General features: G+C 49.8%; 1 protein-coding gene across 2 annotated transcripts in view; it reads right to left on the bottom strand.

Moving 5' to 3' along the window:
* Positions 1 to 18,733, bottom strand: part of ANP32A (acidic nuclear phosphoprotein 32 family member A) — a 37,946-nt gene extending 19,213 nt beyond the window's left edge. Inside the window, exon 1 of one of the 2 annotated variants that reach the window (XM_044229832.1) lies at positions 18,651 to 18,733. In XM_044229832.1, coding sequence (XP_044085767.1) covers positions 18,651 to 18,704 — 54 coding nt within the window. In that variant the 5' untranslated portion in view covers positions 18,705 to 18,733. Of the gene's footprint in view, positions 1 to 14,655; positions 14,782 to 18,650 lie in introns of those variants that run through there. The other variant, XM_044229831.1, reaches the window with a different exon arrangement.
* Positions 18,734 to 23,951: the final 5,218 nt, after the last annotated feature.

The following is a 23,951-nucleotide window of genomic DNA, read 5'->3' as shown; positions in this document are numbered from 1 at the left end:
CAAGAACTGAGATCAGTGTGCAGGAATTGAAAGAGGCTGTTTTCAGCCCCCGTGTAAACCATTAAGAGTGTTTTATGGGCACCTGGGTGGTCCAATCAGTTAAGTACTCAGGTCATGATACCCAGGTCCTGGGATGGAGCCCCGCTTCAGGCTCCTTGCTCAGCAGGGAGCCTGCTTCTCCCTCTCCCTCTGCCTGTAGCTCCCCGTTTGTGCTCTGTCAAATAAATAAATAAAATCTTAAAAAAAAAAAAAGTTGCTGAAACACAAGAATGTATTAAAAAAAAAAAAAAAAAAGAGTGTTTAAATCATTACAATTGTCCCCCAAAGGAATGGGCTGCTCTGAAAAATGCGTGCGTGGTCTCCCTGAGTGTACAAATCAGAGGCTGCTAAGTGACCGTCCGCAGAGGACTCCACACACACCTGGTGCCGAACGATTATTAAATGAATTAATATTATATGATGAAGCTCTGTAAAGAGAGAAGTTTTGGGTCTTTTTTACCTCTTAAAAAAGGCTATGATTTGCTTCTTCCCTCTTTAAAGAAGTGTTACTCGTTTAGGCCATAGGGCGATTTTACTCATTCCACAATATTAACAGAGTATCTATTACATGCCAGAGTCTGGCGTTAGTGATCCAGTTGGAGATCCAGTGCTAAGCACAATGAGCCAGACCTCATGGGCTTACATCCTAGCAGGGAGCGAGACGCTAACCCAACACGTGTAAGCTGTATGTAATCCACACATATACTAGACAGGAAAAAACCGGGGAGGAACTGGCAACAGTGGGAAGGGACACCACTGAAAGGGTGGCCAGGAGAGACAAACCCAAGGTGAGTTTCCAGTAGGGACCTGAGGCCAAGTGAAGTCCAAGGGAAGAACTTTCCAGGTAGAGGGAAGAGTCAGGGAGGGCAGAGACCCTGAGCAGGGAGCATGTGTGGCTCTTCTGGGAAAGAGCTAGGATGACAGGTGGCAGCAAGAGAATTTGTGGAAGAAGGGAAGGGAAGGAAGGGAAGTAGTGGCATGAGGATGGAGTGGGAAGAAAGCTGCTGTCACATCCACCTTTACACACATACGGGACATCCTGCCTGGAACTAATGGTAAGGGGGTGAGCTTTCCAGGCAGTGGAGGGCAGAACTGTTGAGACCACAGCAAAGGGGGTATAAGACTCAACATGTGACTGCAAGCCTGAGATTTCCACTACCCTTCTATAAAGGAAACCAGTGCAGGAGGTTTACTTAGGGCTGTGCTCACCTGGTATTTCCAGGTAGAAATGGGCCTAAGCCACACATATCTCCAGGAAGTACCACGTGGCAGAATGTTCGGATTAGAAGGGTTTGGCCTCACAAAAAGCAGTGAGAGAAATCCTAGTTTGGTTCCAGACTTGGGAACTGTGTGGCTTTGGGAAAGACTTCCTGAGACTCCATTTCCCCGTCTGTGAAATGGGGAGAATTCCTACCAATCCCACACGTCTCTGCGGGACCAGATGAGGTAAACTGTGCAGTCCTGGAGGGTATGAGGAGGGATTTTAGACTCAAGTTTCTCACCCAAGACTTCGCACCCTCAAGAGCAGAGATGAGGTGCTATGCTGCTCTGACTCCCCCACACTGCCTTGCACTTAAGCTCTCAATTAATGTTTGCTGAACTGAAATGCATTAAAAATAACCTGGGAAAACATTCTGCCATTTTTCTTCCTATTAAACTGCAGCACTTTGCCAGAATGCTCCAGAACAGTCTCTCTTCACTGTAATCCTCCTGTCTGGGGGAAGAACCAACTGAGTCACACCAGGGCAGGGTGTTCAGAGGACAAACTGCCAGGAATGGGGACAGGAACAAGGCCCACACCGCTGCAGAAGGCCATTTGCTCTCGGCATCACCCTGGCCTTTCTCAAACAGCCTGGGCCATCCAGGTCCAGGCCACCAACAGAAGGGACTGCAGACCACCCTAGGACAGGGCCAGAATCTCCTGGACAAGCCCACAAAAGCCAGAGATACACCCAACATAGACAACATTGCCCTTCCACGGGAAGCCTTGCTCTAATCCAATCACCTCATTATTCAGATGAGGAGACTGAAGCCCTGATAGATAGAACAGCAGGTCCAAAGTCACTTTCACTGTTTTTTTCTTTTTAATATTCTGAATAAGTAGTAACATTCATTCTCATGACTTCAAAACCAAAAGGCGTAAGATACAGTTAATTCTCCCCCCGATCCTGCCCAGCTAACCATCCCACCCATTAAGTATCCTTCCAGAGTTTGCTGACATATACAGGCAAATTCAAAATCTTATTTTTTTCCCCTTTTACCCAAAACGTGCATATTATATGCTGATCTTTGCTTTTTTGCTTGTGAAACTTGTGTAATATAGTTCACAAAAACCTTCCTTGTTTCTTACTTTCATCGTGTCCCATTGTGCAGATGTACCATCATTTTTCCTAACCTGTCCCTTATTGATGAGTATTTGGGTTGTTTCCAATCTTGTGCGATAATAATGTTACAATTTACACAAGTGGGCACAAACGTCATTTTGTGTTCACCAAACTTATCAACCATTAACAGCTAGAATCAGATCCCACTTCTGACCCGCAGGGCAGCTGTCCCAGAGCCTCAGGGTCCTACAATTTAACGGGTTCACCACTGTACCTACGTGGACAAGTCACTTCACCTCCATTCCTTCAGTAAAGGCTTAAAACCTACCAAAGGCCAGGCACCACACCAGGCACTAGGGACTCAGGGATAAAGGCATCCTTGCCTTCTGCACCCAGATTGTCCCAGTCTGGAAGGACAAGAAGAAGGGACTCACAGGGGCAGCTCCATGTGCCCCAAGGGCCAGTCTCCCCATCTGGTAATAGATGACTATAGATTTATCTTAGGAGTATCGTTTGCCAAACACCTAACATCCAAGGCTTGCAGTAGGTGCTTAGGAAGGGGGAGGCCTGACTCCTGCCCCAGAAGGGGTCCAGTTAAAGGCAAAGCAGCCAAAACACCCTGCCACGCCTCTCCCACAGTCTCCACTTTGGTCTTCTTAACTAACGCTGGAGCACACTGCTACTTAAGTTTTGGGGGCAGCACCTAAGCCCCTAATTGCCTTAGCCTACTTTTACTGGAAAAGGATTTGGTCTTCTCCCACTTTTCAGACCCTCTGGAGTCCTCTGAGAACCCCCAAGTATGCCTCTCCTCTGTGTGCTTAAGCCCTTGTGTTTGAAGTTATGTCAGAGCCACGAGGGGAAGGACAAGTCAGACCCTGGCACTGATAGGCAAGGGAAGGTATGAATGGTTGACTATGCTGGGATTTCCTTGACAATGTAAAATGATCATTTGGGGATTGGAAATAACCCGAAGGAGAACTTCACACTTACTTCCTTTACTTTAATGTGTTCCATGTTACAATGAAATATTTTTAAAAATCCGAATTGCTGGTATCCCATGTTCACCCTCCAAGGGAAAGACAAATGCAGCGGATTTTACAGAGGAAAGAAAGAAATAATATCAGGAATCTAGAACATTTTCATATTATCAGCAGCCCCAAAGTGGCTGGGAAGATGCAGGAAGTCATAGTTAAGATCCAAGGTAGCTTGAGGTCACTGACCTGGCTTTGCACCCAAGCACAGCTCCTCAGGAGGGTATGACCTTGAGCTAGTTCCTTAACTAGGTATCTGAACCTCCCTTTCCTCATCTGTTAAAGTGGGAATAATCCCACTTATTTTACAGCATTTCTGCACAGATTAAATAAGAATAAATATGGTATCTGGCACATAGATACTCAACACCTAGAAACAAAATACTTGCAAAAAATATTACATATTTCTCAGTATTTAGTAAAAAAATGAAAATCCAGTGCCTTCCCTTTAGAAGCCCAAAGGAGTACAGTGGTCATCAAATTTATCCACCCCCATAATAATGGAAAGCCGCTTCCCTAACAGGCTAATTAACGAAGTCTTACTTCACCAGAGCTCCTTTCAACTTCGTGTGGGACACCTTCTTCTAGAAGAAAACTATCAGCCAAATTAAGGCTGGTCCTTGGGAGAAGAGGTGATCAGGGCTGATTCTGTGACCTGATTTTACTGTTTCTCCCTGAAAATAAGCCCTAGGGGCCCTCTGGTGAGTCCTACCTCATCAGCTTTGGTCAGAGGCGTCAGTACGGTGTCTCTGGCCCCCAGAGAGACACCTAAACCCTCAAACCAGACTGGGAGGGCCAGATAGAATTCCAAAAGTCACAATCGCAATGGGCTCCTCAGAGAACCTGGCTCTTTCAGAAAGAACAGTGGAGAGCCCACAGAGAGGGGCAGCAGGAGCCTGCAGTCACCCAAACCGGGCCACATCTCTGCCTAGGCAGGGAAAGACCAACACCAGGTGGTTAGCCCTTGCCTGGAGGGCTGACTGGGGGACATAAGATGTGTTTCAACTTTCTGCCCTCCACCCCCCAACTCACACAGCCATAAATGAGGAAATAAGTCTGCTATTGTTAATAAATGCAAACTTGCAAGTACTGATCTTTCAAAAGCTTGAGTCTTGACAGGATAATAAGACATTCTGGGATGAAAAGGCAGAGGGTCAGCTGGCCCGGGGAAATGCCCAACATTGGTGTGAGCAGAGTACTGGCCAGTTATGTTTTGTCCCCACCTTCTACCACATCATCCTTCCTATTTACCATCTCATGATTCTGCATCTTAACCGCCCTGGGCCTCAGCTGGCTTCTCAGCAAGGATGACTCGTAGGTATTCTGAGATCAGATATTCTAAGGTTCTGGTTCACCGGGACCAGATGTCCATTGTAGGTTATTCAAGTGACTACTCAAATGCCACCTCCTCGGAGAGGCCTTCCAGGCTCACACATCCCCTCGAACACAGCTTGGTCTTCTTGGGACCCAGCACAGCAGCAGTCTTGCCTTTTGTTTGCCGACCATCCCCCTCTGTGGACCAGGAGCCCCACATGCACAGCACAGAGGACAAGCCTGTCTAGTGCACTGCTGTGTCCAGAATGCCCAGAGAAGACCCAGTGTACAACGGTCAATCTATGTGAAGGTGAATGACCCCTCCACAGCCTTTTCTATCTGCAAAAACCACCCTCCTAACTCTGGTTACCATCAGGCACTAGCTGGCTAAGTGCTGCTTAGCGTCGGAGACATCTGTGGACTTCATAAGCTTCCCCAGGTCAGCAAAGCATCTGCCTGACACAAGTGTATTTTGCAGGACAGCGGGCACCTTGCAGACCAAGACCCAGATCTTGTCGGAGTCCATGGCTACTGGTCATACACAGAGGTGTATTTTCACTTGCATGTCAGAGCCTCCCCTGTGGCCACTCCTGGCAGTGACCACACTGGCCACTGGAACTGAGGGAAGGCTCCCAAGTGCCTACAGAGGCCAAAAGCCTGCCCCGAACCACGTACTCCTTCACTTTGAGGACAGCATTCCATTTCTGCTCCCATGACCACAGCACCTCTGCATCCCCCCAAAACAGCAGCTCCGGAAGGCCCTACTCTAGAAGCCTCCCCAGACTCACGGACACACCTAAATGTGCAGACACACCAGCCCTCTTGACCAAGATACACAGAGGCATATCTGCAACAGAGCTGCAAATGGGGGCTAGAAGGAGCAGAACCAGTCATTATGGCGGCAGGCCAACCGCTGCAGATGGGAGGCTTGGATTCTTCGAGCCTCCCAGACACAGCTGGGGAGCTGTACCAGAGTGCACGCCTGCCTACCTTCCCCAGGCCATGCCCAGAGTGCACCCAAATCTCCCTGGGGAAAAGGAGACATGCAGAAGTGGCAAGAACGCCCTGGGTGACCAGGATGGCCAATTCCCGGCCGTCCATATGGAACAGGCTCTGCTGCCAGAACAGACAGATCCTTCCCACAGGCAGCTAGGCGGGAGGCTGGAGATGCATGACGTCATCGCATAGCCTTCCTGAGGCACCCAGCTGCCAGGGAGCTATGGAAATGCTGACCTGACCCCATGGAGAGCTGAACCACCATGCACCCCGCAGTGAGGTGCTCCGGGAAGGAGCTCAAGGGAGAGCACAGCCACGAGTCCTGGGGACCTCCATCTCTTGAGGTCACCTGGGAGGGAAGCAAACTGCACTCTTCCGGCGAGTGGAGGAAGACTTCCTGGAGGAGATGTCTCAGGAGCTATCTGAACACAAGAGGCCCGAATGGGGGAGACGCAGAGTTCTGAGAGGCAGGAAGGTCTGCAGGCAGACCCTGTCCAGAAAAGACAAGCCGGGCAGACGTCATAAGGAGAAGGGCAAGAGAAGCCCTGGGGCAGGGGATGTCTGCAGCTTCAACAGCCCCTCCAGCCCCACGTCCACAGAAACATGCAGATGTTTTCCTGCCTGGGGCCCCTCCAGCCCCTTCCCACCTGCAAGAGCAGCCCCAAGGGAGGCCTCCTTCGGGGCAGGCAAAGACAGCTCTCCCCAAAACTGCTCCCAACACATACAGGCTCAGACACCGAGCAAAGGCCTTCTTCAGACGGGCCGCCCCTTCCCCAGCCCTGTTCCAACAGCTCCTCCAAGCCCAGGCTGGTTAGCATCTAGCCTCCAGGGGCTATCCACTACACACACCTGGCGTAAACATTTCTTTCAGTCCCGACCACAACCCCGGGGAAAGCAGGTATTATCGTTAGTCACCCTTCTCCGGACGAGGCAGCTAAGGCTCATGGGAAACCTGCCGGGTGTCCTCCCACAGCGGAGCGCAGCAGCTCAGACCCTGCCTGCTAGGCTCTGGGTCCCCTCTCTCCTACAAAATGCCCCCTGGCCTCTCAGCCCCCTGGGGACAGAGGAAGGGTCACCTCTGGGCTTGCTCAAGAGATGCCACCGGGCACTCCAGCAGCAGCCCTATGGGGAGAACGGTACAGGTACAAGTGTGAGGAGCTGGAATGTGGGTGCATGAGGGGGGCCAGGCCAAGGAGCAGAGCAGCCACCCCTCCCTGTGGCTGGAATGCCACACCCCACTTTCCTCTTTTCCTTCTCCCATTTTCTTCTTCTTTGACATGCACTCGGCTTCCTGCTGTGAAGTTCTGCACCCTGCCTCAATGTGGCAGTCCCCGACTGTGCTTCAGAGCCCCCTTCGGAGCAGGCTAAAAATACAGACTGGGCACCACCCTTAGAAGCAGATTCTGAAGCTGGGTAGAGCCTGGGGATTTCTTAAAATGCTCCCCTGGTGGCTCTGATACACAGCTGGGGTTCGAGCTGCATACCCTTCTTCTGGTCCGTGCTCTATCTCCCCAGCCCCACCAGAGACCTCACTCCCGTCTGTATCCTGCCCCCAACCCAGAACATAGGAGCTGGGTTCAGCACATTCCAGCTGCTACCCAGATTCTTAACCAGCATTCACAGAACTCCCTGCATCATTCTGGAGGCTGGGCACACAGGCCATGGCAGTGAAAGTGGGCTCCCTGCACCCTCCTTGCCTTCGCAGCCACACCATTTGGGCCTGCTGGGGAGGCCAGCAGCTAGGGATGGAGGAAGCTGGTTACATAATGGGCAATGAGTGCCTCCCTGGGATACATGCCCCTGAAGAAATCTGTAAGGAATCCCTTTAAATGTACTATTACAGGTTCTTGCCTCAACCTCACCACCTGCTACACACACACACACACACACACACACACACACACACACACACACTATCCCTCTCTCATGACTTCTGAGGGAGGCAGCAGGATGCAGGTATCAAGGCCTTCTGGACACTTCTGACTGCAGAGTCCTAACACGATGCTGCATACATGGAAACACCATGGGCCCTTCTCCAGACTTCATTCCGGCCCTCCATGCCCGTTCTTCCAGCCTGCAGCAGACCCTGCCTTATCCCTTACTCCCAGTCTGAGGACAAGGAGGAGAAAGCCTCCTCTCCCGACCAGGGTCAACCTCCGTCTGCTGCTCATAGAATCCTCTCACCTCAGGCACTTGGGAGCCTCACAAGACATCTGCAGACCCGCACAGGGGTTTGCCTTCACTGGACCCTAAGGGACGGCCTGAAAGGGGCTGGGGGAGTCTGTGCAGAGCAGGCACCAGCCAGAAGCTCAGTGAACATTCCCCTCGCTGGGGATCTCCAGCAGACCGCTGCATTTCCCCTGCTTGTCAAAGAAGGGTTAAGAATGCTCTCTGCCCGGACCCATCACACACCACCAGAGCTGGGAGGTTCTGAGCAAGAAGAGAGTGCTGGGTAAAGTACGGGCATGCCTTACACAGCCCGGACCTTCATGACCAAATTAAAAATAAAACCAACCACAGATCAGAGCATCAGTCTCCTAAGTGGATCGGCCTGCACAATCTACTGACCTGCAGGAAGAAAATATTAGGACATTTAAATATTTTTGGATATCTACTTCTGAGGTTTACTTTCATTTTTTTGGTGTTATGTTTTATACCATAGATATGTCCACATGGGGTGTGTGAACAATCCATGAACTAATAGGTAGATAAACTAGGGCTGAGATTCAAATTCTTCCCACTAGGGCTGTAAAAACCAGAAACATCTGAGGACCACAGGGCATGAAGGAAGTGTGAACCAACCCAGAGGCAGGAGCTCACTCACCCAAGGAGAGAACAGAGGGGTGGGAGTGGGGGGTAATGAAGCCTACATCGTTCCCGATATTTGTTTCCGGGGCTTGTGCTTGGCTTTCCAGACAGACGGCAATGACAATGACAAGAGCACGTAAGCTCCCTGGTCTCTTCATTCAACCAGAATTTCTAGAATGTCCACCATGTGCCAAGCAAGGGCAGTGCTGTGCTGAGGGTACCCAGTGATGTGTACCAAAAACGGGGACTTCAAATCATGCGGCTACACAGGGGGACAGAAATGCTCATGAAAACACTCACATTCAAGAATGTATAATTACCAACTGAAGCACTGTGAAGGAAATTTCTGTAAGAGTATCTTAACAAAAGAACCAGACCCAGAGCTGAGGAGGGAGCGTGAGGGAGCTGGTAGAGACAATTAGATGCTAAGTTGGTGACAGTGGTGGCAGTTATGACCTGGAGTAGTTTTGTGGGAATAAAGGCCAGCGCCGTGGGAAGGTGGTGAGGGAAAAGATGAGAGCACGCCACAGCCAGTCCACACGGGACCTCAGTAAGGTCTCAGTAAGGCTCTTGGACCATCTCCCAAGAGCACGGTGTGTCTGAAGCACAGCGAAACGATTGCATCTGTGTTTCGTTCTCACCATGCTGGCTGAACATGGCTCAACGGGGGCTGCTGACGTAGGGACATCAGCCGGCAGGCAGGAGAGGATGGCATTTCGAATAGACAGGACTTGGGACAAACAGAAGATCATGGGTGCATCTGCGGGAGCACAGAGGTGACCGAAGACAAAGGGATCTTTCTGGACACTCAGGTGGAGACATCAGGTAGGTCCTATGTTGAGCCAGGAGTTCGGGGCCGGGAGGCCTGTATCAGATTGCAGGGAGGGCACGGTCCCTTCCTCTGTCAGTGCGAGAGAATGCAGATCGAGAGTGCCCATGCCCCAGTCTTCATGGCCACACAGAGGAGGGACCCACAAAGGACCCCAGAAACAAGGAGTGGCCAGAGCTGTAGGAGATGTACTGGAGAAAGGGGAGAGCAGGAGAAAACAGCCCTCAGGAAGGTCAAGGTGCAGACACTGCTGAGGAATCATGTAAGGGAAGACTGTCTGTCTAGAGCTGTTTAGGAAGCCAACCGGAGAGGGAGGGCTGAAGTGTCGGAGAAGTGAGGGCATGGAGAAGGTGGTTCTAGACAATTCAGGAAGTCTGACTATAAAAGGCAAGAGAGAACTAGGCAGCAGCTATGGTGACACAGTAGAATCAAGCCAGGTTTTCTCTTTGCTTTGAGATGGGAGAAACATCTTAAGCCTCAGAAGGACCAAAGCAGCGGAGTGACTCAGGGGCCCAGGAGGCAGAAGGGAACTGAGCAGCATGAGCAGACCAGACCCCGAGGGCGGCGAAGATGGGCACGGATTCCAGACTCTGCTTGGGCATTTCTTCAGAAGCCAGGTGTGGATCATTTGTGAGAGGGGAGGGGGTGGCCAGGAGGGCAAGGAGACAGGGTCGGAGGGCAGTCTGGGGAGGGGGTATGACACGGCTGCCCTGGACAGTGAGCAAAGGCACAGTCAGGGAGAGGGTGGGCAGTGGGTGACCTCACCATCTTTAGCAACTGCATGGGATCCCGTGCTGGGGCTGCTCAGCGGGATGGAGATGCTACAGCCATACCCACATCTAGAAACAACACATTTACTATTGAACTGCTTGTGAGGAAGAAGACTTCTGCCAAGTTAGAATTTCTAGCTTCTAGTCTCCTTTCTTACTGAAACAAATGTGACTTTTTTATATAATGTGTCTGTTGTTAACGTGTGTGTGTGTGTGTGTGTGTGTGTTTTAAGTGAATGCCGATGATGGTGCTCCAGAAGCAACCATAACACCAATAACGGGTACAGTTCACTGAGCACTTACTGGGTGGTGGGTACTATTCTACCATCCCTTTACAGAGAGATGAAAAGTGCCATGGCTCAAAGTGGGAGAGACAGGAAGCACCACCTGGGTGGAAGCAGGAGCCAAAGACACTCTCCTCTCTATCCCTAACAGCCTCTCCTCCGTGCTGGACAACCTGCACAGTGTGTGGACAACCTGCCCACAGTCAGTGGGCAACCTGCACAGGGTGTGGCACACGGAGGACAGACCGTGACCCGCAGTGAGTATGCAGAGAAGGGGGGGCATGTTTGGCTAGGGGCCCTCGGGCATAACCAGGAACCTTGGGAAGCGTCCACCTGAGGGTAGGAATTTAGGGTAAGGATTCGATTCCTTAATGCCATGTGAAGGTTTGGAGTGGCAAAGAGCTAGAATCCAAAGGGCCACGTTTGAGAACATGGGGACCCAGGGACGAGCTGGTTTAAAAGCAAGAGAAATCACTATTGACCTTAGGTGGAGGGATTTCACAAAGCTACAAATGGCCTTCTCTCGTTCTCCCAAATCAAACCACAAGTTGTTTGAGTGTGAAGGAAGCTTAATATTCATCATTTAATGCTTCTCAAATAATCACAAGCAATACGATCAATTTGTGGGTCAAAGCCAGAGCAGTTTTTTTTGTTGTTTTGTTTTTGTTTTTTTAATGAACAGAAGTGTTTTCCATGGAGTAAGGAAGCATCTTGTCATTGTTTTGTGTAACCTATAAGTATATACACACTGGGTAGTGGTGTGAAACGTATTTTTATGTTAGGATCAGAGTTGGAAAGCCACTCATCTAATTCAATACTCCCATTTTAGAGCAGAAGAAACAGAGGCCCCAAGAAGCCAGCAACATGTCCAAGTTAGTTAACAGCAAAACTGAGAATGGCACACAAGTCTCTAATAGTCCTCTGCTAATTTCCTCCCCAAACCGGAATCTCCAAACACAAACATCTCTGGGAAAGACAGCTGTTGACTTTAATCCACATTAGGGTAAGTGATAGTGGAGTAAGTAAGCTGATCTTGTAGATCTGCTGCCTAGAGCGAGTGCTGGTAAAGAAGATAGGTGAGCACACCAGGGCAGCTGAGGGGCTGACACAAAATAGATCGGAGCGGAAACACAGGCGTTGCAGGGTGCGGCTCAGTGGGCATAAGCCAGGGCCTGGTGTGGCAGAACAAAGATATTTTATCTTGTTTACATACTTTGTATGGACAAATATCATCAGAACAACTGGTTCTATGGAAGGAGGCTGTTTTCCTGTCCAGGCAGGTGGCCCAGGGCCATGGGTGCTTTGCTCATCTTGTTTCAACCAATTTTATTAAATGACAAGTTCTGAATAACAGATGCCTTCGCAATTCTCCATCCCTGCCAGACTCCATCTCTCTAATGAAAACATCATTGTTGGGTATTTATCATTTGTACAATTGTATTTCAAGGTAACAGAAGATTACAGATTCCAAGTCAGGTCCCTGTTTCTCTGTTATTTGTGAGAAGAAGGCAGTGGTGATGGGGGAACTGATAGTGTGCACTTCCTGAGAGACCAGACAACTAACAAGTGCAGGGGGTGGGCAGGTCAAAATGGGGTGGAGAGGCACGGTAGCACCCATCTAAAAGGGAGTGGCCCCCTCTGGACACCAGAGTAATGAGTCTCCTCTTCCTGTCATAATTCAGGCCAAACAACTGGGACAAGTTCATTCGACCAGAGCTCATCACCACTGAGCAATAAGCTCTGTGCCTCTCTCCCAACTACACCAAGGTGAGAGGGCAGGTACAGTGCTGAGATGTCTGAGGAGTATCCTATGTATACAATACCCATAAAGGGTCACCCACAGCCCCAAGTTTCTTATTTCAATGGGGTATCATTAATTTGGACTGAAGCTCTGGGATGACCAGTCCCCATAGTTCAGGTAGGTGCCTGTATTACAAATACGAAAGACTGTGAAGTCTAGAAGAAGTCACCTTGAAAGGCTAGGGGTGCACAACCAGCCAAGACAGGGAACTGGGTCTGCGGCCCGCTGCTCTTAAGTACAGGTCAGAGCTGTGGACTCCGGAGCTGGGATTCTTCCCCTTAGATTTATCTCCTCCTCCCCCTGGTCTGGCCAATCTTACTTCTATTCCCTCTGCTCATTAGCTCAAGCACCAGAGGCTAGAGGTAGAAAGGGCTCTGAAACTCAAAGCCACTTTGTTGCTGGTATGTTCCCCAGGAAACATGCATGGTGGGAGAGCAGCAGGGCAGAACCAGAGACTGCAGGATTATCTGTGGCTTTCAATGATCTGTGTTCCGAGGGTCTGATGTCAGCCATGGAGGATACAGTTGCTGTACCTTCTGCAGGCCCCAAAGCCCTAAGAAGCCATGTGAAATTTAAGAGTAACCATTTAACTACAAGATATGCAAAAACCTTCTGAAATACTCGGAAGTATGCAAGCTGAGGAATTTTAGTTGGTTACAGAAAATTACTTCTAGATAGAAGTGGCGCTCAGTTCTAAATTAGTTAACAAGGCCGATTTCCACTTGGCATCAACTAGTTAAAGGGCACACAAAAAAGAACTTGGAAAGACTCCTAACGTACCACCCAAATGAATGGCTTGCACATTTTAATTTAAAAAATTAAGAATTAAAACACACACACACACACACACAAAACAAGAAAAAAAACCTAGATCCCGAACCCACCACCCCACAAACAAGGATGACCAAGCTTTCTCTATAAAAGGCGAAACAATAAACTTTATCTAGAGACAAAACTAACAATACTACATAGGCACTTTTATAATGACAAAAAACAAAATTTCCACAATTCCTTTATTGACAAAATTCAAGATCTATAATGAATACAATTTGGGGAGCACCTGGGTGGCTTAGTCGTTAAGCATCTGCCTTCGTCTCAGGTCAAGAAACCCGGGTCCTGGGATCCAGCCCTGCAGTGGGAAGTCTGCTTTTCCCTCTCCCCACTCCCCCTGCTTGTGTTCCCTCTCTCATTGTCTTTATATCAAATAAATAAAATCTTAAAAAATATATATATATAATTTGGGGTGGTGGAAGGGTTATAACTACCTAACAAGACAAATGGAATTCTTTTAGGGGGATAACATTTCACTTAACTGAGATTCAAAGTTAAGTGTTCTACATCATCAAATTGATTGCAGTGTTTCTATGTACAGATTATTCTTAGTTCATGATACAGAAACGGGCAGCTTACCCTGAATTTGACCACCCTTGTGGGATCTGCATTTTACACACTCCCCTGGTGATTCTGATGAAGAGCCATGTATGGGACCTAATGGACTATACAACACTCCAAGTCCCTACTGTCCAAGGAAAGGGTCCCCTAGCTTAATGGTGGGATGAGAACTCAACTCTGCAGCCAACTGTGATCACCCTCGCAGCATGGAGGATGTCAGCCGATCTGTCGACCCCTAATGAGTTGTTAAGGAGAATTAAAGGAGATGATCCGTGAGCTGTTATTATTATACTACATATTAGGTACAGAGGCCATGCCAGTTCTCTTCAGTTTTCTGGCTGTAGACGATGACAAACAGAAATGGAAAATGCATTACATGCAAAATCCCATACAAACCACTGCCTAAGAGTCTTCTCCTTACCTAAAATGTAACCCCCAACAATAAAAGGACAGACTTATTTCAGAGTAAACAGATGTGATGTTCTAAACCAAACTCAGAAAGTGTACGGCTTCCCCTCTATCAGAGCCCCTGGTCCTGACCATCCATCTCAGTATCTTCAACCAGGAGGCCATCCTGGGTTCATGCTGGCACCTTCAATGACAGGAAACTCAATCTCTCTTACGGGGGCACTGTTTTAAAGGCAGAGAAGAAAAAGCTCTTCCACTCAATGTCGGACCAAAAAGGGTGCTTCACAGGAGAGAACAGAGGCTAAGAGTTCTGTTAAGTTCTCTATGCCTCAGTTTCCCTATGTATAATGTGAGAATAATAATAGTACCTACCTCACAGTGCTGGTGTGCAGACTAGATTAACTGATCTGTCTAATCCACTTAGAACTCTGCCAGGCACAGCGTGGGGCTGTGTAAGCATTCACTATTATTACTGTTGTTATTGTTGTCCAGAGCCAGAGAGAAGCTCAAAGTTGTGCCTTATGGCATCAGAGTTCTCTCTCCAGTAACTATCACATACTGAGTACCGGAGGGCCAGATCATTACTCATTAAACCGGATCACCATTCCCCCTTTACAGGTGAGGAACTCAAGTTCAAAGAGGAGGTTAACTTGTCCTACCTCTTTGTCGTAGTCAGAATTCCAACTCAGGTCCATGGGAGCTCCAAAACCCAGCTTCACCATGGAGCTCCCAGACTCAAAACTACCACCAGCAGCAATCCACTAACAAAACAACCGACCATGACCATACTGAGCTGGAGCTCAGTTTTCTGCTTGGGGATCCTTGGTTGGCTTGCATAAACTGGAGTTAATATCAGGCTACATGAACCCAATTAGGCAGTAAGTCAGTCTGGAAAACATCATGCGACGTATTCCAAAGGTCAAAGTTAAAACCTGGCTTCCTGGGCAGCCTTTGCCGGGCACTGCCATCAAAGCCAGTCTCGTGCAGACACCAGACTTTAACCAGTGAGGTGCTTAACCAGCACTGACATCGGCTCTTTAAAAAGTCCCGGAGAGAAGCCAGAGACGTGACGCAGAAAGGCGGCCGGCAGAAAGACATCACCTACTTTTTTAAAAGCAAACCTTATTCCTTATTACCTTCTCTTTTCGGGTTTAGGGTTACGTTCACTACCATAACCTGCCTTCCCCAAAGCAAAAAATAAAAGGGGAGGGACAGAGGAAGATGGGGGGGGGGGGGCGCTCCCCTAGCTGCAGGACGCTGCAACACCCACCTGAAACCCGAAGCGCGACCTACCTTCCCGGAGAGCCCAGCCCCGGAGGGCGTTTCCCCCAACACACCGACAACTCGTCCCTCCCGGGTAAGCGGCTGCTGTCCTTGGCTCCAGTTAGGGCCGCTAGAGTCCCGCGCGCGCCCCCCTCCCGAAAAAGAAACCTCATGTTTAATTTCTCCCCCAACCTTCCTATCAGTTCCTCCGAAGGAGCAAAGACCGGGGCGACCAGTACGTCTTTAGGGCCACATTTAACTACGTCTAAAACGCCAGCGGGAGGAAGGGCGAAACACTGGCGAGCAAAGGGGCGGGGGAGACAGGGAGCGCGACGGGGGGTGGCGGGGGAGCACTTGCGGGGAGGATCGTCGCCCTCCCGGGGCGACCGCCGCCGCGACGCTCCAGCAGAGCCTCGGGCCGTTGTCGCGGGGAGGGAGACCCCCTCGGGGCCCAGAGCACAACCAGGGGTCCCCGGAGCCGGCTTCCCCTGCTGCCTCCACGTCCGGGGCCGTCGGGGCGATGGCGCAAGACTCTGCACCCCCCCCACCCCCAGCGACAACAGCCACGGTGACAAAATGGCAGCCCAGCGGCCGGCAGTCGTGCCACAGGCGAGCAGGGCCCCGGCGGCCGCCCCTGCCCCCCAATAACGCCTCGGCGCCCTTCGGGCTCGGCCTCCGGCGGGCCTGGCCTTCATGAAAATAATAATAACAGAACACCTCGAGCTCCGAAGCAGCTGAGGAAGCCAGGAGGCCCGCCCGCGGTCGGCCGGGCGCACCCGTGCCCGGCCCGCGCGCGCGAGGCCCGGCCACCCAGGCGCCAGCCCGCCCGCCCGCCGGCCCGCGCCCCGCGCCGCATGGAGCCCGGCGCCCGCACTCGCAGCTCCGCGCTCGGCGCCGGCCGCGCCATGGGGGAGGGGCGGGGCGGGCCGCGCGAGACCCGGGAAACATGGCTGCTCGTCCTATTTCGGCGTCGCGGCGTGGCCACCAGCCCCCGGATCCGAGTTGGGAGAGGCTCCGAAGGTGGGTGTGAGGGGGCCCCGGGTTGGGGGGGGGAGCGCAGCGGGGAGGGGTGCAGGGGGCGCTCTCCGAGAGCTATTTGTCTTTAGAACGGTTAAAAAAAAAATAGTTCCTCCTCCCCCACCCCTTTTGTCCCTCATTAGCTAGCTTTCTCTCTACCCCCCTCCTCCCCAAATGTGCCGAAAGTGCCCCCTCCATCCCCTCCCGCGCCCCACCCCGCCTCGAGGCAGGGGGCAGGCGAGTGGGCTGGGAGACTCGGAGGCGAGGGGGCGAAGCGTGAGAAATCGCTCCCAGTTCGGCGCGGCGCGCTCCCCTCCCCCAGCACACAGTCGGGGAAGTTTAAAGAGCCGGTTCGACCCGCTTTCGATCTCGCTCCCAGTTGGCCAGCCGGGTGCCTGGGGTTGGCGGTGCGAACCGCACCTCCACACCCACCCGCCACGACCCCGGCCCCCTACTGTGCGCCCTTCCCCCTCCGCACGGGGGGCTTCCGGAAAGTACGCGGGAAGACCGCGGCTCCGGCCCCCTCCCCCATCACCACACCCAGCCCCCAAATCCTCTGGCTCGGGGTCTAAGCCGGGATGAAACCGGCCAGAGAAAGGCAGACCGACGGCAAATTGTTCGCGGAAACTCCTGCCTTCTCGGCGGGCACCCCCTCCCCTCGCTCCGCCACCCCCTCCCCGCCCTGCGCGCCATAAGGCACTGCACGTCTACAGTCCACAGCTGCGTTATGATGGGGGGGGGACCACAAAAAGGATCTTGTTTTCAAAAGTCTCACTCAGGTTTGGGGGAGGAACTAGAGAAAAGAGGAAGCAAGGCCTGCCTTCGCCAGGGATTCGGTTTTTAACGGGCTGAAGGGGCCACAGGTCAGCCCACAGCGCTCCCCAAACTCCGAACTCTGGAACCCTGGCCACCGAGGCTGGAGGAGAGGTCCTCCTGCCCGCGCCGCCCTGGTCTCCGGAGGGGCCCGGAGAGGAGCCAGCCAGGGTCTCCGCCCCAGAGCCGCCAACTCGCGTAAAACACTGTTTGAAAGCGAGAGGGAGACAGAAATACAAACGAGCGTTCGAGTAACCCACCCTCACCTTCCCCCTCCTTGGGGGTGGGCTTTCGCCCGAGCCTCCCAGTTCCCATCCGTGTAAGTTTCCTCCGGCCGTACTCCCGCCGCTGCCCAATCAATAACGGCGTCCAGAAGGCAAACTCCCATCCCGGAGCTGCGTGTTTCCTATGCCCGCATAAATCTGGACCCAGCCAATACCCACCACGGGCACCAGGTCTGGGCAGCTCGCGTCCTGACAAAGTTTCCCGTGCCCATGTATGAACCAGGCGCCGAATGGCTGCCGAGGAGCCCACCCTGGTGAAAGACTGGCCCGGGGGCCGTAAGGGCTTAAAGGTTGGCATCTTAGCGAGGCCGGAAGGAGCAGGGGTGAGGGGGGGACCGGGACGTAGCCTTTGGGTAACTTGCAATAGCGATCGCTCGAGGTGGGGAGGCGCGGGGATTATCTGTGCCTTTGCACGTTCGAAAATCCCTCCCCCCTTCCAATTTATCCTCCCTTCGCAAGGAAAGGAAGAAACATCAGCATCTGGCCCGAAGGTGGGGTGGAAAGAGTGAGGGAGAAAGAGGAGGAGAGGAAGGGAGGCAGAGAAAGGGAGGGAGGGAGAGAAAGGGCGCGTTCACGAACACTACAAAGTTACAAATATGGCTCCCCCGTCTCTCGCCTCATCACTGCAAAGAAATGAAGACGCACTTTAAACTCGAGCCATTCCCAACTCCACTGCAGCCCCCTCCCCACGCGCTCTCCCCGGGGGCCTCGGCCCACATTTATCAGAAACTAAACCGGACTCGCGAAGCCCAAAACTTATTGTGTGTGTGCGAGAGAGAGAGAGAGAGAGAGAAAGGGAGGGGGGAGGCGCCGGAGGGGGGCGGAAGGGGGGATTCATTTATAAAATATAAAACCCCTTTTTTTTGTTGTTGTTAAATCCAGGAGGCAGCCCCCCTCCTCCTCCCTCGTTAATCTTCCCCCCAGACGGAGTCAAGGGAGCAGCGAGCTCAGATGGTTATTTTGCCTCATTCTCTCCGACCCAAACGCGTGCGCCCGCTGGCCCCCGGTGGGTGCACACTCGCACGCACACTCTCGCACCCACACTCGCACACGCGGGAGCACACGCACAGGTAGTCACACACCAAGGGCAGCGGCGGCGGCAGCCGGAACATGCTCGGATGGCATTGCAACCCCCCAACCTTGCAATTCATTTGCAGTCCGACCCCCAAACCCACACCTCCCGGGCGCCCCCCCTCAAAAAAAAGTGCCTCCCCCCAACGCACACACACACAAAGTAGGAGAATGGACCGACAGAGATATTTTTGGCAAATGCTCACATCAGAGGGCGTCCTGTTCCGCAGCTCTAAATGAATCCGTTTGTCCATGTCCATCTCTCGCGCTCTCTCTCTGCAGAGGCTCCCGCGCCGGCGGAATTCAATCAATAAACCCCGAACCCACGGCCGCGCGTTTTAGGACTTTGAAGGCTCAACCAGCTCCGCTCGGTTCTCGAGCCCCCAGCACCCGCGGCGCACACTAACCTGATCACGGAGGAGGCGGGACCTGCGGTCCGGCGGATGAGCGGCAACAGCTGAAGCCAATCGCTGCCGAGGGTCTCCGGGCAACAGCCAATGGTGGCGGCGGCGGGGGGGGAAGGGACCAATGGGCGGGCTGCGCAGCCGGCCAGGGAGGCTCAGCCATTTGGTTGTGGTGCCGGAGACGGACCCCTTTAGATTTCGGGGCGGCTGAGGAGCGCGGCGGCTGCTTGGTGGCTGAGCTAGGGGGGTGGGCAGAATGGCGGGGGAAGGGAAGGTGACTGCGCCTGGAAGGCCGAGCCGCTCGGCCTCGCCAGCCCGCCGCCTCAGCGTTTGGCCGGGGGCGGGGCCGCAGGTGCGTTACTCGAGGGGGAGGGGCGCGGCCGGAGGGGTCGGGGTCGGGGGTCCTCGCCCGACGGAGGGTTTCGTGGAGCGGCCCTGAGCCTGCCCGCGTCGCTGGACCGGGTTGGCTAAAGAGGTGGACGGCGCGAGGTCCGGGGCTGCCCGGCAGGCGACCGGGCGGATGAAAGGCCTGGAAAGAGGGGGAGGGGTCAAGGGTGCAGTGGGGGGAGGGCCTGGACATTTTCTGGGTCCGGCGGGCGGAGCTGGTAGAGCGTGGCTGCTGCCCTCCACTTCTGTGGGTACCCACCCCGGGGCTGCGGCTCACTGCCCGCGCGCCCCTTCGCCTTGTCCTCGTCCAGCCGCGGCCATCGCCGCCCCCCTAATAAACAAATAAATGAAAGCAAGATGCGTCCACCTTTGGATGACTTTCCTCGGGGTTCTTGACCCTCTCCACGGAGGGGCATTTCAGTTTGCTGTCATATCAGGTCATCCTGGAAGGAGCGATCACCAGGAGGCATCCAGGATCTTGTTCAGTCAATAAATGAATGAAGACCATGGATTAAGGATTGTTGCTGAATATATTGAATATTAAAAAGTGAAAACGGAAGGTGCTAATAACTCCTGGTTTTCTGGACCAAACATAATTTATGGGCTTTGTAGACCTAGTGAAAGAAAACGGCGCACAGTTTATTCTAATCGTCCACCTGAATCATTTGGTTCAATTTGGGTTTCCAAAGAGGCTCTATTTGGAGCACTTTCTCCAGGTTTTACGGTTTGCTTGCTTTGCGTTTGGGGTTTTTTGTTTTCATCACATTAGTTGTAAGACCTAAAAGCCTTCACTCCCACTGGGTTACCCACTTCTTATGGCCAGGCCTTGGACCTTGTCATTCACTAAGCTCGCTGCCTGTGGCTGTTAATAAATCGTGGGGATTGTTGTCAACAAGGACAGATACATCTTTACCCTTCCACACAACTGTTTTTCAGTGCTTATAGTTTTACAGGTCTACACTCTCCCTTATACACTACATGGTGGTTTTGGTGGAGAGATACATTGTGTTTATTTTTCAGGCACACGGGTTCAAGGGAGAGATAAACCAGTATGTATGTTGCAAATCTGAAGTATTGTTACATAACACCAATACAGTTTCTTTCTTGAGCATATAAAGTTTAGGAGGAAATAGAAAGTGACAGAATGTAAACAAAACGCACATACAGAATGCTCACACTGGGGAAGAAACTGTAGTAACTTTAATATTGTAACCTGATGGATTGTAAACATAAAATCCTACAGCTAAGGATTTTACTCCGCAAATTTTTGTTTCAGATCAAATGATCAGTGGAATTTGAAATGTGATAATGTTTACTCTGAGTAACTGGGAAATGCAAAATAAAAATGGAAAGTCATTGTTTTATTTCATCTGGATATAAGTAGTATAATGTATTCGACTTGTTGACTTAGCTGACATTTGTCTCCCTTAGTTTTGTTAATCTTACTGAAGTCAGTTTTTTGTAGTTGGAATTCATTTATTTTTAAATTGTATTGGCTTTGTTAAAGAACATACAGGGACCCCGAATTACCTCTCTTTGCCAGAGTCATTTGTTATTTCTGGGTATAGCATTTAAGGTTGTTCTGAAACAGAGCTCTTCATCTCACACACATTAAGTCGATATGATGTGTAGAAGCTATGTAACATAGGAGTACTGAAGTTTACATTGTCTTTGGTGGTAAATACTCATCCTCAATATGAATTTTTAACCACAATTAAGTCCACAGTGCTAGCAATGTGATATAGAACAGTGGCTTTCCAAAGGAGTAATCCTTTAAAAGCCAGCCAATCAAATGCAGAGATGCTCCTGATCCAGCTCTGCTAAACAGAAGCGAGTAGCTCACCTAATGCAGATTGAAGAAGATGACTTGGAAGCCCAAATCCCCATTAAAGAGAGTGTACAGAAACAAATTCAAGCTGGAACTGAAAAAATTATGGCTTGATCACTCAGTCCAAAACATTAAACTTAACAGTGTTTGTAGAAGCAGCTTTTATACATTTTGATGACAGATTTTGTATTGGTGTTAGAAAGTTGAAAGAAGGCTTCACAAGATAACAATCTTACAGAAGTTGAAATATCCAAAGAGTATATATAACCAATTGAATACTTATCTTTTCATCTTTCCAAAGTGCTTTAAAAGAAGAGATTTCATCCTACTTTTACAAATAGAGTTGTTTGTAGTTTATTTCTAAGAAGGGTTTATTGATTTTTCTTATCAAAACGAAGTGGGAATTTAACCCTGCTAAAGCTTTGCCCCATGCTACTTGACCAAATGTTTAAAAAAAAAAAAAAAAAAGCCCAACTGCTCTTACATTTCTTATTTTGCAGAGTTGTTTCTTAAATGACATTTCGTTGCATATTATAGTAGAAATAAATGCTCTGAATGGTTCTGAGTATCAGAAGATAGAGTAAGAAAAGCCCATTTGACAATGGGAGTTAGCTTACGGAAGTATTTGCAGTCTGTAACTTCTAGAGCTGGATTGGATTCACACTGAGAGGAATAAATGAGATACAATTCAAAGGCTTGAGCCCATAGGGAGAAAGATGGCCTTCAAGTAAGGATAGCTCTCTTCCTGCCTTCCAGAATATTTTCCTTCAAGAACCATTCCAAACAAATGAGTATCCTATTTTGTTCTCTAAGAGGTATGAGCAATAGGTGTCTTAGCTTCTTGATATGTGTTGCAAAGTACTGTTTATAAACAACCCACAGTGATGCTGCTACCATTTAAGCTCTTTGCCCTTGTTCGGTCTCCAAAGATGGAGACCCTCTAGTTAGCATTCCCTTTCCAAATTGAGCTAATGTATTCACAGTTCAACTTTTTGTTCTTCAGCTTGAATCACATACATTGGAACCTGGCCATAGTACTTTTTCACCTACATCATGGTTCTGCTGCCTGGACCCCAAAAGACAATGCAATGGAAAGACTCCAGCTTAATTATGTTCTCTTTTGTCTTTCTATATAAATAGCTTTAGAAATGTAGATTATTCTTTTGAAATCCATGGTAACAAATGTGAAGACTACTGCATTTTGATGTGAATAGCAAAGGAACGTTGAGGTCCAGGATCTAAAAAGTTAACTATTAATTCTTTTGCTTAATAAAGCATTGAGTGGTTTTATTTATTTTTTAATTATTGAAGTTACCTTTTCAGTGAGTTGTACATGGATAAAAAGCACTGTTAGATGAAAGCAGTCATTTTATGTGACTTTTAAAACTAATAGTAAAAATCTTAAAACTAGCTAAAGATAGTTTATTTTGAAAGGGGGGAGGAACCCCAAAACCGACAGCTATCACCTGCACACTAGTGTGGAAATCACTGGAAATTTTTTGAATCCGATTCTTAAACATACTTATTAAAGATAATTTGGGGGTAGAGAAAGTTCGATTACTACTCACCAAGAAGAAAACTAGAGCTAGAAACTCGTATTTCTAGAATTAAAATACAACTATAAAGGAAAAAAAAAAACAACAGATGCCTTAAAGGCAAATAAATGGAATGAGAAGCCGTTAGAACAAGACTGGCTAAAGGCAAGCTAGGCTGAAAAAACAGAAATGCAATTAATTTAGAACCTACTCATTTTTTAAATCTACCTGTAGTTGAAGTTTGCCGCTGAAGAAAAAGGTACTAAAATCTATTAAGACATAAGAGGTAGAGAACAGACTTTCTAAGAACTTCATATATTTGCTATTTACAAGTAGTATTTCTAATTTAAAACATACATAGCAATACTGTCCTCTTTGATTATGTACTTTGTAGCAGCAGTTACTTGTACAAGTAATGATTTTAAAATACAAATCCAACTCTTCTGAATTAGAGATCAATTTCATGCATTCTGAGAGATGAGTAATTTTTAAGTGAATTTCTAGTTGAAATTGTCGTCCTCAGGAGAGTTTACCTATATCCTAAATTTTCCCTGGAAATCCTGAATCCTAGCAACTTGAATATAAAAATGATGCCTTGGTTTGCACGTGACCAAACAAAGGGGGCCATGTTAGGTGTTTGAGGACTTTTATCCAGGAGAGGAACACTGGCCCTCTGCTGGATTAGTTCTGTCCCAAGGATGTACCTGAAATAATTTTGTATGCCTTCACTTCTACATATATTTACTCAAAGGAGGCTTGAGTAAGTGTGACAAATATGAGCTGGACCAACTCATCATGTTTGTGTTTATGTTCATACAGAGATGCAATGCTACAGGTGAGGCTGAATAGCAGGCAAAGGACAGGCATGCTGATTGCAGTGTCATAGCATTTCTTACAGTAGCTAAAGAAAGAATCTGTTCATATGCTCAGGAGAAAGTTGGGGAGACTGAACCAGAAAATGTTTCTTTTTCTTTTTCTTTTTCTTCTTCTCCTTCTCCTCCTTCTCCTTCTCCTTCTCCTTCTCCTCCTCCTTCTTCTTCTTCTCCTTCTTCTTCTTCTTCTCCTTCTTCTTCTTCTTCTTCTTCTTCTTCTTCTTCTTCTTCTTCTTCTTCTTCCTCTTATTCTCCTTCTTCTTTTTTAAGATTTTATTTATTTGTCAGAAAGAGAGAGCACAAGCAGAGGGTAACGGCAGGCAGAGGGAGAAGCAGGCTTCCCACTGAGCAAGGAGCCAGACAGGGACTCCATCCCAGGACCCTGGGATCATGACCTGAGTGGGAGGCAGACATTAACCAACTGAGCCACCCAGGCATACTTGCACCAGAAAGTGTTTCAAAAAATTTTTACAAAGTTGCT

The sequence above is a fragment of the Neovison vison genome, chromosome 13 (assembly GCF_020171115.1).
Source record: "Neovison vison isolate M4711 chromosome 13, ASM_NN_V1, whole genome shotgun sequence".
Taxonomy (NCBI): Eukaryota; Metazoa; Chordata; class Mammalia; order Carnivora; family Mustelidae; genus Neogale; species Neogale vison.
The sequence above is the reverse complement of the archived record's forward strand: the minus strand, read 5'-3'. Positions and strand labels throughout refer to the sequence as shown.